The 15,140-nt window shown below is 58.2% G+C and overlaps 2 protein-coding genes across 3 annotated transcripts; one reads left to right on the top strand and one right to left on the bottom strand.

Annotated features, from left to right (window-relative positions):
* Positions 1-5,604: 5,604 nt before the first annotated feature.
* SIGMAR1 (sigma non-opioid intracellular receptor 1) lies at positions 5,605-9,130 on the bottom strand. Of its 2 annotated transcripts, XM_063179907.1 has the most exons (4): positions 8,980-9,130; positions 8,039-8,239; positions 7,433-7,525; positions 5,605-7,145 (listed from the first exon to the last, which is right to left on the bottom strand). In XM_063179907.1, exons 1-4 carry the CDS (start codon positions 9,128-9,130, stop codon positions 6,919-6,921), a joined length of 672 nt encoding a protein of 223 aa, XP_063035977.1. In that variant the 3' UTR covers positions 5,605-6,918. The 2 variants fall into 2 exon arrangements, with proteins under 2 accessions (XP_063035977.1, XP_063035978.1); XM_063179908.1 differs by lacking the exon at positions 8,980-9,130 and having other exon boundaries at positions 8,086-8,137.
* Positions 9,131-9,243: 113 nt separating this feature from the next.
* On the top strand, positions 9,244-14,933 carry GALT (galactose-1-phosphate uridylyltransferase). Its single transcript, XM_063179906.1, has 12 exons — positions 9,244-9,344; positions 9,617-9,786; positions 9,863-9,938; positions 10,066-10,114; positions 10,352-10,481; positions 10,756-10,812; positions 11,112-11,234; positions 12,529-12,661; positions 13,102-13,185; positions 13,893-14,047; positions 14,146-14,238; positions 14,758-14,933. The coding sequence occupies exons 1-11, from the start codon at positions 9,290-9,292 to the stop codon at positions 14,200-14,202; spliced, it is 1,089 nt and encodes a 362-aa protein (XP_063035976.1). The 5' UTR covers positions 9,244-9,289; the 3' UTR covers positions 14,203-14,238; positions 14,758-14,933.
* Positions 14,934-15,140: the final 207 nt, after the last annotated feature.

Here is a 15,140-nt window from a genome sequence, read left to right on the forward strand (position 1 = left end):
ACACGGGTCCGACCCGAGGAGCCTCCTTCCTCCATCCCGCTGGAGACCCGTGTCCTGCTGGGACTCCCGCCCCAGTTCCACTGGGAACCGCGTCCTACCGAGGAGCCCTTTCCGCCCGGTCCCAACGGAGACATCCGCCCCGACGGGGAACCCTCTCCTACCGAGCCCCCACCGCCCCGTCCCCGCGGGGACCCCGTCCCGATCACGCCGGAAGGTCTCGCCGGGCGCCCTGTCCTCCCGGGACGCCCCTCCCGCTCCCACCGGGAACCCCGATCCCGATCCCGCTCCCTGTCCAACGCGGTGTCCCTACCCCGCTCCCGCCATGCACCCCCGCGTCTCGGGAGCCCCTCCGGCCGCTCGGTTCCTCACCAGGGCGGGTTTGGCCGCCAGGCTGGGGTTTTCCACCATGCCGCCGGCTCCGAGCGCCGGCCAGGGCTCGCCCCGCCGTCCCGGGGACAGGCTGCTCCGCCCGGTCCCGGCCCCGGCCCGCCGCTCACATGGCGCCGCGCCCGCCGATATTTCTTTTATTCCGCAGCAGATGAGGGTGGGTGGGATTTTCCCCCTCTTTTCTTTCTTTCTCTCTTTCTTCCTTTTTTTTTTTTTTTTTTTTTTTTTTTTTTTTTTTTTTTTTTTGCAACAAGTGGCAGTCAGACAGCAACACCCCTCCCCGCTCCCATTTGCTAGCGCACGTCTAGGCAGTCACCCGGGGAGGGCTGGGCTTCTTACGGCAGCCCCGGGGGATCGCCCCGCACCGGCCCGCCGAGAGCCGGCGGGAGGGAGCGGGACCGGGCCGGGGGCGGAACGGGCTGGGAGACCCCCAGTGTGTGTCCATGTGGGGGTGCTGGACGAGGGGAGTGCGGGGGGGGGTGTGTGCAGGCTGTGCACGCATAGACGTGTGAGGAGAAGGGAGTGTGAAGGAGGGAGGGTGTGTGAGGGGTCTGTGCACACGTGTGTAAGAGGGTGCTGCACCCATCGCACACCTTTTAGAGGGTCTGGCTGTGTGTGTGTGGATAGCTGCGTGTGCTGGGAGAGGGTGAGCGTGTGTGTGTTTGCTCATTGCCTGCGTGTGTGCAGTGGGATGGATGAGCCTCCCCCACACGTGTGTGTGCAGGGTGTCTGAGCACACCTGTGCCTGTGCACAGTGGGAGAAGTGAGTGCACTAAACGTGTGGGAGCCCCCACACACCATCGGGAGTGTGCCCGGGATTTAAGGAGTGTGTATGTCCTGGTGGTGTGTGGGGAGAATGTGGGTCCATCACTGGAGCAGTGACCATGCACATGCAAGTGAGAAGCAGCGTGCACTGTCAGAGAGGCTGAGCACCTGCAGTGCGCACACACATGTGTGTTTTTTCTTATAGGACAATAACAAATGCCCTCTGTGTCTGTGGGCAACTTGGGGGTGTGTGTTTCGTGTGTTCACCTGTTGGTGTGTGCAATCTCTGTTAGGAGGGGCAGGAGTGTGCACACGTGCTTTTTGGGGAAAGGTGGGTGTGTGTTCATGCTACTAATCCATGTGCAGGCACAAAGGGGTGTTCGGGGCAAGCTCCAAGTGCTGAATCCTGAGCTCCATCCTCAAGGGCTGGGGTGTCACAGCAGTATGATCCATGACCCCCAGCCTGGTACTTTGAAGGGATCTTTGTGGCAGGTGCTGTGGGTGCCTGGCTCCTGGCTGAAGGGGTCAGATTGTAATGTGGCCTGGATGCCCAAAGAGGTTTCCTGGCATGGGTAGAACAAGGCCAAGTGTCTCTGTCACTGGAGTGGCTCAGTGCTCCTGGCTTGCCCTGTGTCCCTGCTTGCAGTGGGGTAAACTGTGGCACCAGTGTATCATCAAGTGTGTCTGCAGATGTCACACAAGGATGTAGGACAAGGTGAGAGCATGACATCTCTCTGCCGTGGGTGCTGCCTGCTGGCAGCATCCCCTCACTGTTTCCTTACTCTCCCTCCACCTGCCTGTCTGCCAGATTTTCCTGACTGCTTTCTCTGTGGAGGAAACTTTGCCAAGAGGCAAAGGAGGCACACGCTCTTCCTTGGGCTTTTTTTGGCCAGGGCAGCTTAGGGACCCGCATTGCCCCACCACACTGGGACACAAGGGACAGTGGCTTTGATTCCATCCCACAGCCAGGGCAGTTTGCCACTGAGACTTCCTACTGCTGCACTGAGTTTTGGTGGCATGGGATGACAGGAGGCTGGGTGGCAAGGGCTGGTGGCTCTGTCCCCTCCATGGCCACCTGTGTGCTGCAAGGGCCAGGGGCAGCCAGCATGAGCCGAATCCTCCCTTTTCCTTGAAGCAAAGAAAGGAAAGGAAGTCTTGAGGAAAAGCAGCCACTGGCCATGCTGATGGCAGGAGCTGACTTCGCTCTCAGGCTCCATGGCCCAGCTCTGTCCCCTTCACCACTTCCCTCTGTGGGGAAAAGCTGCTGCTTCTGTGCTCTCCAGTTTCCCTATGAGCATCTCCTGAGCAGCTGCCCCATGTCCTGCCATGGCTCTGATGATTCTCAGGGCTCCTCAAGCTCCTGGCGCCTCAGTGCATGTGACGCAGTGCACCATGCTCACCAGGGAGGCTCTCCTGGAAAAATCAGACCATTCCCTGGGAGCGCAGGGCAGCTCCCGACCCTACAGGGCCCCCAGGCACTGTTTATCTTTGCACAGGAGATAAATTAGCTGTCGGCCATCCTATTTCAGTGCTGGACAGCTGTAGCTTGCGCTGGCCCATCCCATCCCGCTGCGGCAGAGGCAGGGATCTCCTGGTGCTTGCCAGCCCCTCTGAGTGCTGGTCAGTGTGGCACTCTTGTTGAATTGCTGCTGGGAAGATGAGACCCGGCCCGATTTCAGAATGATCCACAGGGCCAGATGACCCTTGGGACTTATTACACAGGACCCCATGGTTCCAGCTTCCCTTCCCAGTGCTGCTGCCTTGCGCCCCACTGTGCTGCACCCTCTGCTTTGGGCTGTGCCTTATCCCCTGCACACTGAAAGCTGGGCTGGGTGGGGTGAGACAGACGTGATGACTTCTCCATGGCCCAACAGGAATCCAAATGTTTGGGGAAGCTCCCCTTCTGCAAGGCAGAGGGGTTGGGGTGCTTGGGTCAGTTTAGCACCCAGGCCAGCTAGTGGCAGCACCAAGGTCCCTAGAGGGTGCAGCGTGTCCCATTGCCTTGGGCATGGCCACCAAGGGACCTGTCCTACTTAGCTCCTCTCTAGAACCTCCACAGTGATGACAGCAGCTCTGGGGTTCTGCACGTATGTCATGAAGTGTGTCAGGGTCTCCTTGGGGCAAGCAAGAAGGACCATGTCCCCTTTGCCCCACTGCTCAGCATTTCGCACCCGTGGCGTCTGGTGATGCTCCCAGCTGGAGAGAAATTCCCCAAATGGCTATTGACAGCTGCAGCTGAGGCGGCACAGATGGATAGTGAGGGTATAGACGGGCACAGCAGACAGCACAGCAGAGTGAGAGATACTTGGAGCAGAGAGATACTGCAGGAGGAATCGAGAGATAGATCCTGAGGACTGATCAATACCCACTGCATGTGGAGGGACAGCAAGATAAAGCAAGTTGCAGGGGGAAGGTGTTAGGAGGGCAGCGATCTGCATTACTCCTGGTGACAGTTCTGGGGAGATGCCCCTCATGGTTGCTTCAGCTGGGATGGGGGTAGAGTCAGACCCAGGATGCAGGTGCCTGTGGCTGACACTCCTTGCCCATCTCCAGCCACTCCATAAGGGTTTGGTGGCCCTTGGGGGTGTCCTGGGGTCCCATGTGGCCTCTGGACACCAAAGGGTGTGTATTTTGTGTGTGTCCTGGTCACATCTTCTGTCTCTCCAAGGAGTACCTGCTGCCTGTGGGCATTTTGATGGATGCTGTGTCCCCAGGCAGCCAAGGGGGAAAGGGGCAAGCCCTGGCCCTGTGCTGCAGCTGGGTGACTGAAGATGAGCTTCCAACCTCTTCCTCAGTTTCTCCATGAGAACCAAATGCTGCAGGCAGCTGGGTCAGGCCAGCATAGATTTGGACATGGATAAAGATGCATGGGAAGAAGAAGCAGAGGCACTAACAACCTGCAGAACTTGCTGTGTCCGGAACTCATCTCTTCTTTGCTGGTCATTGGAGACACTTACCTGATTAAGAGGTTGCAACCATGAAAGGGACGCTTTCTGTGACCCTTTAATGAATGTCTGGCACTCAGTGCTCTGTGCTGGGATGGGGACAACCCCTCCTGCTGCAGCAGAGCAGCCAGGGTGCCTGAGTCTATGCCCAGCTCCACCCTGCTGGCATTTGCCTGAGCTACCCTGTGCTATGTGGTTTCTCTGCTTGTCATGGTTTCTTTCTTCCCAGCTGAGCTGGGAATGCTGAGGAAGGAACCCCCAGAGCAGTCTTTTGCATGGACAGGGCTGCTGGCCGTGCAGCCAGGCTGGGGGGGATCCCCCGCCTGGTGTGGAGTTATTGACACGGGCGCTACAGAAAACACTGCTGAGATTGTTCACACTAATGTTATTTAGCAGCAATATTTCCGTAATAAAAGAAATCAATGGGCAAGAGAAAAGACCTGTCCAGAGCTTTGATTTTCTTATTTTAATGGCATACTTATTTACTCCCACCAGCGTGCCCATCGGATTTTCATTACGCGGCCTTCGCTGTAAGTGGAGTGGTATTGATACGAGCTGCTGAGTTAGCGCCTTGCCACGCAGGCCAGCTCGGGTGGGACTGCTCGTGTGCCCCAACGGGGCCCTGCCAAACCCCGGGGAACAGCCTGGGGTGGGCCAGGGAGGCCTGGTAGCCACAGGAAAACACGTATGTGCACACACAGAGCCTGCCTATGCGTGTGCGCGCGCACACACACACACACACGCACAAAAACACAGCCTGCCCATCCATGAGCACACATGTGTACTGCAGGCTGTGCACACGCACAGGTGTGACACACACGTGTCACCTGCATGGGCATGCACACACAGAGGAACAAAACTTTTCTGGCTACACCCACGCACACACATGTCCTACCCACATGTGCCCCAGCACTCACACACCTGCAGCTGCTCTGTATGGAGAGATACCTGTTTATAAATGTGTGATAAATGCCTGTTTATAAATGTGATGTCATTTTTAAATGTGTGCCAGCCCCACCTGAAAATTGTTCTACCTATAATGCACACACGATCTGTGAACACACACATGTGTGATGTGTCTGACAGCATCTATGTGCACCTCTTGTGTGTGTGTGTGCAAACCTCTCAAAACCACCCACTGTGTGTGGGTCCAAACCATTCTCAGGAGGCCACAGACTCAGCACTGCCACTATCCCTCAAAGGGATGGAGCCCCCTGAGCTCCGGGACTGCCCATGGAAGCAGGGACCTGGCACCAGCCCAGGCATTTGGTCACCAGTGACTGCGGTGGCGAGAGGAGTAACAGCACCATCTTCTGCCAATCCCTGGGAGCTGAGGCAGGGCTGATCCTGCCCAGTAACATATTCCCAGCTCCCGGGACCTTGAATGGGGTGATGAACCAGCTTCCCCAGGGACACCCAGCCGTCAGCAGTACTGCTGCTGAGGCTGGAGCTGGCCTTCACTGTGCCAGGGCTCAGCATGCTACAGAGACTCACCCAGAAACCCAAGTATGTGGGATGAACAACTTTATTACTGGTATCTCTTTTCAGGTAGCAAATTAAGAACTAGCCCGTGTGGAGGGCTGCTGGTCAGCAGAATAGGGACAGTCCGGGGAGCAGGAGAATCAACATGCTACAGGCCTGGGTGGCCAGGAACACACTCGTGTGTTTGGCAGCAGAATGGAGGTGAAAGCCCTCCACCAAGCAGTGAGCTCACACGGGTCTGACCACAGGGGTGCAAGCAGGGTGCACATCTGGGTTTAGCTGGAGGATTACAGCACTCTCTTGGCAGCCGGGATCCCATGCCGGGAGCCGAGCAGAGTGGCTGTCCCCAGGGGGTCTCACAGCCAGGGGAAGCATTTTGAGAGGCGAGATCCCATCCTGAGCTAGTACAGACATTTGGGCACTCGAGGACATCAGGTGTGTGCATAGCCGAGAGGCCACACAGAACGGGGTCTCCATTAAGGCGACAGACGGTGGGTTTCCCCCTTGGGGGGCACTGCCTGGACAGCACTGTGGGGAAGTGACCCTCTTCCAGCCCCAGCCACTCCCAAGGGCAGGTGACACACAGGGGAGCAGGGGGCCCTCCAGCACAGAAGCCAGGCTGGGGGGAAGTGACCCTCTTCCAGCCCCAGCTATCCCCAAGGGCAGGTGACACACAGGGGAGCAGGGGGCCCTCCAGCACAGAAGCCGGGCATCCCCCCACTGCCAGGGGGTCTCAGCGCAGATCCTGCCCTGTGCCAGGGTGACACTGTGTGCTGCCAACCCTCATCAGCAGAGATGGAGCCACGGGAGACGCTGCCAGCTGGACACAGCACTTTGCACTGCCCGCAGTCCCGGCAGGCTGCCAGAGACAGGGGGACTCACTGGCCGACCTCTGCAATGGGTGCTCTGGTCTGGCCTACCCTGTGCACCCTGCCCCGAGGGCAGCATCGTTCCCCTGATGTCTCAGGAGCTGAGGAAATCTTTTGGGGCCCAGGGACAGCCAGCTCCAGCTTCTCTCCCGCTGCATGCTGAGGGCACACAGGGGTGTCTGTACACTGCAAGACCACTCCGGCCCCGAGGGATGGAAAAGCAGGACGTGACTCCGATAGAAAGGAGGGACAGGCAGGTAGTAAAGAGAACGGATGTTCTGTGTTGCTGGACTGCCAAGGTCCCTCTATCCTGGCACGCTGTTGGCCTGTGGGAAAAGGACAGAACAATTTGGGGAAGGCACAGGGGATCTCCTGCTGCCTCTGCTAGAACCTGGGCTCGGGGAGGAAGAGAGAATGGCTGGGAGGAAAGGAGCCAACTGGGCTCAGCAGGGTGCCCTGGTGAGACGGGCTCAGCACCCAAAGGTGCTGAAGAAGGCATTTGCTTCCAGGAGCAGCCCCTTTGCGTAGACACGCAGGGTGTAGAAGAGGGTGATGAAGTCCTGAGTGCTGAAGAGGGTGTCAGCCAGGGCGAAGGCGAGCGTGGAAGGGATGAAGCCCCGGCCATACTCCACCATCCAGGTGCCTGCACTCCACTGCACTGACGTGGCCTCTCCCGCCTGGTGCACGATGGTGTCGCCTGCCAAAACACACAACCAGCACAGCTCCCAGGGGCTGCCCCACATCCCACCCAAATGGGAGACATGGGATTAGAGCCTGCAGGGTCGAGCCCACCCCACCCCAGCCATGCTCCTTTTTCTCTTCCTGCCACCCACTGAGATGCTGGGATGTGCTACTGGGGACCCAAACTGCTCTGCCCTGAGCTCTTGGCTTCTGTCAGCTCAAGGGAAGGGCCTCTGTGACAGCAAGCAGCTGTGCCCCAAAGACATGGATGCAGCCCACAGGTCACCATAGTGCTGCACTTACCTGGATAGTAGATCTCACTTTTGGTGGTCCCCTCCTTCCATTGCCGGAATGTCCCCGAGATGACAGTGTCAGAAATATCTGCCCAGTAGCGACCTGTGGGAGGACAGACAACACTGCCTCAGTCTCCCTGCCAGGGACAGCACAGGAGCCCAGGTCTGAATCGTGGAGCAGGAGGGTCAGGATGGCAACCCCACTGCCTCAATACACCAAGAAGTGCCAACAGCTCTGGTATCCTCACTGTCTGTGTGAAGAGCCATACAGCACCAGCCAGGGCTGCTCAGTGTCCTTAAGCCCCATTATTTCCAATTTCTTTGGCATTTGCTGCCTCCTAAAGCACTGGGAGATGAGATGTCTGCCATCGCCTGCCAGCTGGATGCGGAGAGTCCTGGCCACACAGCATGTCACACACGGGGACCTGCAGATGCTGCGGGACACTATGGGGGCTGGTCCCCTTGCAGGGAGGGTTTGGCCAGCATCATTCACCCCATACAAGTAGTGAAGCAGTGGGCTCCCTGAGCTGGGCACACCATGGCCAGCTGCACCTGAAGAATGGAGTAGAAAGAGCTGAGAGAACTCCCCTGCCAGCAGCCCGGTCCCCCTGTTTACCTGAGTGTCCCCCGGTGTCGACAGCTGTCCCGAAGAGCAGCACGTACTCGGTGAGCGAGGCATGGAGCAGGCACATGGAGCCCATCCACCCACCCGCATTCACAAACACCCACTGCAGGTCCTCGTCCGGCAGGATGTGCCCTGGGTGCCTCTTTCGCAACTCCACAATGATCTTGGAGAAAGCCAGCTCATGGTCCAGCCCTGCACACCCACGGCCACTGTAAGTCCCTGGCACAGAAAAACCTCAGCCCAGCAACACCCGAATCCCCTGCACAGCCACAGGGTTTCAGTGCACCCTTGGAGAGGTCTGCCTTGGCAAGATATCTCCTCCCTCCAGCCCTCAGCTCCCGCTGACCCAGCTCCACCGCCTCCCTGGATGGTGACGGAGGATAAGCAGCACCGGATGCTCCAGTCCTACAGCCCAACCCAGGTGCTGGGCAATACGGGAAATCTAAATAACGTGACAGTGTCCCTGACCTGGTGACATGCAGCTGTGGCCAAACTCCCTGTGCCCTACGGGGACAGCCCTCGTCTGAAGCTCCGGGCCTGACCCACCTGGAGCTTCAGCCCCAACCAGGTTGGATGATGCCGCTGCCCTGCTCCCCTTTGCTCCAGTCCCATCTTCCACACCGCTTTTCCTGTTGCTATTCCCCGGAACCGATCCCCTCCCTCTTCCATCTCGCTGCCCAGGTCCAGCTCCCTGCCTCTCCCTGACCCCAGCCCCATTCCCCATTCCCCCCATGATCCCGACCCCCCTGTACCGAATTCTCCTCGGTCCTTCGTCCCCGCTACGCCTCCCCGCTACAGCCCAGGCCGCCGCTCCCCGCCATGTCCCCGGCTCCTCTCTCCCTCGCCAACCCTTGCCTATCCCCATCCCCATCGCCATCCCTCCTCGGCCCCGCTCCCCGCCGCCCCTCCGCGTCCCCACGGCCGGCGGGTACCCGCGTGGTGCCGGGCGAGCTGTGCGATCTCGGCGGGGCTGAACTCGTACCGCTTGGCCGCCAGCCACCCGCGCAGCCCCTGCAGCACCAGCGCCAGCGCGCCCAGCGCCAGCCCGGCCCGCAGCGCCCGCCGCCCCCACGCCGCGCCCATGCCGCGCTCCGCCGCCCCCGGCACCGGGAGCGGGACCCGGGCCGGGACCGCCCCCGTCGCGGCCACGCCACGCACGGCCCGGGCGGCTGCGCCGGCGCGGCGGGGCGGGGCGGCAGCCTGAGGGGGCCGAGCCCGCCGGGTTTCCGGGAGTGGGGAGGCATGGAGCCATCGCTGGCAGGGGCTGCGGAGGCGGGCGACAGCTTCCGTGCCAGCGGTACGGATGGGGTTGCCTTCCTCCGTCCTTCCTCTCAGACCCCCGGCGGGGCCCAGCACGGCCCCAGGACGGGAGCTGCGGGGACCTTCCCTGCCCAGAGCAGCGGGGCTCCCGGGCTGGGACAGGGAGGAAGGGGAGAAGCTGAGGGAGGGCATCAGACGGCGTGTATAAGGCAGACCGTCCTGCTTGCCCCGTGAGGGGCCCTGGCGGGCGGGGTGCGTGTGCCCCCATTGCGGGGGGGGGGGGTCTGTGACTGCTCTCCCTGCCCACAGAGCACCAGCACGTTCGGTACAACCCGCTGCGGGACGACTGGGTGCTGGTATCGGCCCACCGGGTAAAGCGCCCGTGGCAGGGTCAGCTTGAGAAGCCGCCCGCCGAGGATGTGCCCCGCTGGGACCCCAAGAACCCCCTCTGCCCGGGGGCCACCCGGGCCAACGGCGAGGTACCACCAGGGACACAGGGACCCGGGCTGCCCCTGCCACCCCCTCCTGCCTTCATGCCATCTCTCACCCCGGCAGGTGAACCCCAAGTACGAGGGTACTTTCGTCTTCCCAAATGACTTCCCTGCACTGCAGCCCGATGCTCCAGAGCCTGGTAACTTTGGGGAGCAGAACAGGCTGCTGGGGACCCCCCGACTTGGGGCCTAGGGCTGCTGCAAGGCGACCTGGAGAGGCTTGGGTTCTGCCTCAGCACTTTCTGTCCCCTCTCTGTCCTTCCCCAGATGACAATGATCACCCCTTGTTTCGAGCTGCCTCAGCCCGGGGTGTGTGGTAAGTACCTACATGGCTCCAGCGGGTTTGGGACACAATTTGTCAAAAACCTGTGGAATGGTGCTGGGCTGGGTCTGCTCCCCTCATGCAGTGCCTGTATTGTATGCACCTGTTCAGTTTTGGGGTCATTCTAGGGGTTTTGGCCCTGTCCCTTGTCCCTCATCCCACTGCACCCAGCAAAGCTGTGAGGGTCTCTGGAGACACCTGCAGTCACAGCTAAGTGTGTTTCCTCTGTAGCAAGGTGATGTGTTTCCACCCCTGGTCGGACCTGACGCTGCCCCTCATGTCCCTGCCAGAGATCCGGGCTGTCGTCGATGCGTGGGCAGAGCTGGCCACGGAACTGGGTGCTTCCTACCCCTGGGTGCAGGTGTGGGGCTGCTGGGGGCTGCTCTTTGGTGGGTGAAGGTGGGAGGCCAGCACTGGATACTCTGGCAGTACTTGGGGTTGGGAGCATCCAAGTTGTGTGTGGGTCTCTTGCTTTGTGTCCTCTGTGCCCTTTGAGCCCTGCTGAGCCTTTCCACACCCTTGGGTGTGAGGCTCTGTCCTCCTGCAGGTTGGTTCCCTGCTGTGCTGGGGACACCAGGACAGCCTGCAGCAGGGGCCCTGGGACCTGCTGGCTGCACCTCTTCCTCTTCTCACAGATCTTCGAGAACAAGGGAGCCATGATGGGCTGCTCCAACCCGCACCCCCACTGCCAGGTGAGGCTGTCCCACCTCTGACCTGGCTAAACTACAGGTCCCTGTGGTGACCCTACAACAAACCCTGGGGGCAGATGTGAACGGCAGTCACCCTACTCTGGTCCCGAAGCTTTTTACAGTGAGGATTCCCCTATGTCTGTCCTGTCACCCTCCCTCTGAGGACTTTCCCTTGTGCCTGTCACATGCCAGACTCTCCACCTGGTGGCAGCAGGGACCTCCAGATGAGCAGCAGGACTAGGGATACCCCTGCAAGTGCGGACTATGAGCACCTCAGTCCTGTGCCCCAATGTCCCTCCCAGGTGTGGGCCAGCAGTTTCCTCCCGAACGAGGCGAGCCTGGAGGACCGGAGCCAGCGCCAGCACCTGAGCCAGCACGGCGTGCCCATGTTGCTGGAGTATGCTGAGCAGGAGGCTCGCCGAAAGGTGAAGGCATGGATGTTGTCTGTGTCCCGTCCCTGGGAGCTGGGTGTGTGCTGGGCTGGGCTCCCCAGCCCCCAGGAGATGGGCCCTAGGAATGCCCTGAGGAGTTGGGACTTTGTGTGTCCCCATCAAGCACTGTGTGTAACACCCCCCAGCCTGGGGACAGAGTGGCTGGACAGTGGCCCGGCAGAAAGGGATGTGGGAGTGCTGGTTGGAGCTGGCTGAACATGAGCCAGCAGTGTGCCCAGGTGTTGAAGTGAAGGGGAGACAACAATCCTTTAATGCATCAAACTCCGATTTATTGATCGATCAGCCACTTTAAATAACAGTGTTAATGAACTTCATGCATATTCCAAAATCCAAGTTCACGATAGGCTAACAGAGAAAACTAACCACTCCTTTTGTTTTACAATACCTACAATTGTTTATTAAAAACAAAACCAGTGTTCCCACTGTGATATGAAAGGTTCCCAAAACTTCCATATCTGTTCTCAGGGTGCCATCTTTTCCCAGAGAGGGTGTTTTGCCTGTTATGGGAAGACTGTCTGAGAACCTTATTGTGTATAAAGTGATGCCTGAGAAAGTCTAATTGTTTATAGAAATCAGGCTGGGAACTGCTTTTGGAACTGCTTCGCAACTACCTTTTACTGTTCTCTCAACTGTATGCCTTCATGGCCTTTTTCTTTAAGCCATGCTTGAACTAAACTCCCGACACCCAGGTCACCAAGAAGGCCAATGGCACCTGGCCTGGATCAGGAATAGTGTGGCCAGCAGGACCAGGGAAACCATTCTTTCCCTGTACTTGGCACTGTGAGGCTCCACCTTAAATGCTGTGTCTAGTTCTGGGTCCTCAATTTAGGCAGGATGTTGAGATGCTCAAATTCATCTGGTCAAAGATCTGGAACACAATCCATATGTAGAACAGCTGAGGGAGCTGGGAGTGTTTAACCTGGAACAAAAGGAGGCTTAGGGGAGACCTTATCACTCTGTGCTACTCCCTGAAAGGAGGTTTTAGTCAGTGAGGGGTCAGTCTCTTCTGCCAGGCAAGCAGTGACAGGACAAGATGACACAGTCTTAAGCTGTGCCAGGGAAGTTTAGGCTAGACATAGGAAAAAATTCTTCACTGACCGAGTGATTGGACGTTGGAATGGGCTGCCTAGGGAGGTGGTGGAGTCAAAAAGACTGGGTGTGGCATTCAGGGTCATGGTTTAGTTGATAAGGTGGTGTTAGATCATAGGCTTGGTGATTTCAGAAGTCTTTTCCAACCTGGCTTATTCTGTGATTCTGTGCTCTGCAGGAGCGGCTGGTGGTGGAGAATGCAGACTGGCTGGTCGTGGTGCCATACTGGGCCACCTGGCCCTACGAGACCCTGCTGCTGCCTCGCCGCCATGTCTGTCGCCTCCAGGACCTCAGTGACAGTGAGAGGGACAGTGAGTGGCCCTGAGCTTTGTTGTACCCCATCCCACATCCTTTGGGCTTGACCTTTGTTATGAGGCAGCCATGCTGGTGCTGGAGGGCTTGTGTCCTTGGGGTGGAGCTGCCAAGTTTAGCTGGGGAGGGGCTAAGCTGGGGATGGCACCTCTGATTTGTTAGGATAAGAACTAGTTGTTAGGATAAGAACTAGCACTTCTCGTGGCACTTGTGTATTTTTGGGGTGATGAAGCACATAGTGCTCCCTGTTTTGGTGAGAGGCTTCTTCTGCTGCATTGCTCTGGCTCCCTGTGTGAGTGGGGAGGGGTGAGAATTCCCAAGTGCATCCCTCCTGCCTGTCCCTGATGTCCACCCAGGGACGGTGCTGTGGGTGACCCCACTGCACACCTGACAAGCTGCTGGCCAGCTCGGCGCGTGAATCACTGTCACTTTCCTGCAGGCCTGGCCTCCATCATGCAGAGGCTGCTCATCAAGTACGACAACCTCTTTGAAGTCTCCTTCCCCTACTCCATGGGCTGGCACGGTGAGTGGCGTGGCTCTGCAATCCTCTCATCCCCATCCCTGTCTCTTCCCTGTGGCTCATGCAGTGCCTCTACCTCTCGGGATCTCTGCTGGTCAGAGTGACCCTCAGATGCTTTAGAAAGTCTCTTTTCCCAGCCAGGCAGTCAAAGAAGGAGTCAGAACTCTTCAGTTCTCGGTCTCAAAGTTGTTTATTGTTTCTTATCTATAAAATTCTCTCTCCTGGCCTGCCAAGGTCTGCTCAGCAGGATAGACAGAGGCACTCTGCCTCCCCCAGGGTGGTGTTATCTTTTTATACTAAAAACTACATGTACAATATTTAGAATTACTTTCCAATACTGTCACCTATGTTAGACAGTGAGCTTCTACTCTAAACTGATCTAAAAGTGCCAACATCACAGCAGAAGATGGAAGCCAAGAAGAAGTAGGAGAAAGGCTGGGCACACCCAGATTCCTCCATCTTGCCCCCTGAACCCCCATTCTAAAAACCCCCAAAAATCTGTTTTTCTCCCCATGACAAACTGATTATTATTCTACTTATACTTTTGTGGCTTGCAGATCCTCATATAAAGTTGTTAACTTTTTCCATGGGTCATAATCAAAGTCACGGGCGTCTTGGGCTTCTGTGCCAGGGTCTCTGAGCCCCCTGGCAGGGATCCTGGCCATCCAGGACAGCCAGATGTCCTGAATTCCGACATCTACCCCCTGCAGGAGCCCCCACAGGCTCCTACCTGGCAGAGGACTGCAGGCACTGGCATCTCCATGCCCACTACTACCCCCCTCTGCTGCGCTCCGCCACTGTCCGCAAGTTCATGGTGGGATACGAGATGCTGGCGCAGGCGCAGAGGGACCTCACCCCGGAGCAGGTGGGTGCAGCTCAGGGGGATTGGGGCACCCAGGGGGCCGTGTGCCAGGGCTGTCCCTGCCAGCAGCCCCCGGCTGTCCCTTGTGCTGTGCCCTGCAGGCAGCCGAGCGCCTGAGGAGCCTCCCCGAGGTGCACTACAAGAAGAGGGCTGAGTAGGTGTGATGGGAGCAGCAGAGCACCCTGTCCTCGGATGTGAGTGTGAGGGGGGTTGTTATTGCTTCCCAGCAGCACTACCTGAAAGGAGGTCATAGCCACGTGGGGGTTGGTCTTTTCTCCCTGATAACTAATGATAGGACAAGAGGGAGTAGCCTGAAGTTGTGCTAGGGGAGGTTTAGATTGGATGCTGGGAATATTTCTTCACCAAGAGGGTGGTCAGACATGGGAACAGGCTGCCCACAGAAGTGGTGGAATCCCTGTAGCGTGGAAGTATTAACAAAAAAAAAAGTAAATGTGGCACTTGGGGGCGTGATTTAGTGGTGGGCTTCACAGTGCTGCACTAAGAGCAGAGGTTTCAGATTTTATCGTTTGGTGTGCTCAGTGAGGCCACGAGTCAGCTGGGAGTGGTGACAATTGAGGTCTGGGAATTCATGTCAGTTGTGAGTCCTCTGAACTCCCAGATTCTCCTGAACCTTGTCACAGTTTGGCTGGGTTTTGGGACTGGTTTTGCCTGTTTGGGGACTCAGGGTCTAATCCTGTGGCATTCTTGTGTAGGTGGTGCTCCTTGTCTCTTTCACCATCCCAGGCTCTGTCTCTGCCCCCATGCTCCTACCACCACTAAAGGGCTTACTTACCCTCCTTACCAGTCCAGTCTCACTGGTGGGACTGGGATTTCTTCTGCCCCGTGGAGGGGCACAACCCCCCTGGACAATAAAACCTGAAGCAAAGTGCCTCTGCCTGTGCTTTCGTGGCTCTCAGCCCTAGGTGGGAGGTTTGGGGTCTCTGGTGAAGACCCCAGGTGGGGGGTAACACGGGGCTCAGGGTTTGTGCTGCTAGCCCAGTACCTGTTGCTTATGTCCCTGCCTCTGTGCTGTCTCCTCTTCCTCCCTGGGGGGAGCTCTGAGTCTGTCTCTGAGCGCTGCAGGCTTTGGAGGAGT

This window comes from Melospiza melodia, chromosome Z (genome assembly GCF_035770615.1).
Source record: "Melospiza melodia melodia isolate bMelMel2 chromosome Z, bMelMel2.pri, whole genome shotgun sequence".
In the NCBI taxonomy this organism is placed as follows: Eukaryota; Metazoa; Chordata; class Aves; order Passeriformes; family Passerellidae; genus Melospiza; species Melospiza melodia.

Excerpts from the sequence above, each read along its gene's own strand:
- SIGMAR1 (XM_063179907.1), bottom strand. The coding sequence starts at position 9,130 with ATGGGCGCGGCGTGGGGGCGGCGGGCGCTGCGGGCCGGGCTGGCGCTG. Across the intron at positions 8,240-8,979 it reads GCTCGCCCGGCACCACGCGG|GGCTGGACCATGAGCTGGCT; the intron begins GTACCCGCCGGC and ends GTGGGTGTGCAG. Across the intron at positions 7,526-8,038 it reads CGACACCGGGGGACACTCAG|GTCGCTACTGGGCAGATATT; the intron begins GTAAACAGGGGG and ends GTCCTCCCACAG.
- GALT (XM_063179906.1), top strand. The coding sequence starts at position 9,290 with ATGGAGCCATCGCTGGCAGGGGCTGCGGAGGCGGGCGACAGCTTCCGT. Across the intron at positions 9,787-9,862 it reads CCACCCGGGCCAACGGCGAG|GTGAACCCCAAGTACGAGGG; the intron begins GTACCACCAGGG and ends TCACCCCGGCAG. Across the intron at positions 11,235-12,528 it reads AGCAGGAGGCTCGCCGAAAG|GAGCGGCTGGTGGTGGAGAA; the intron begins GTGAAGGCATGG and ends TGTGCTCTGCAG.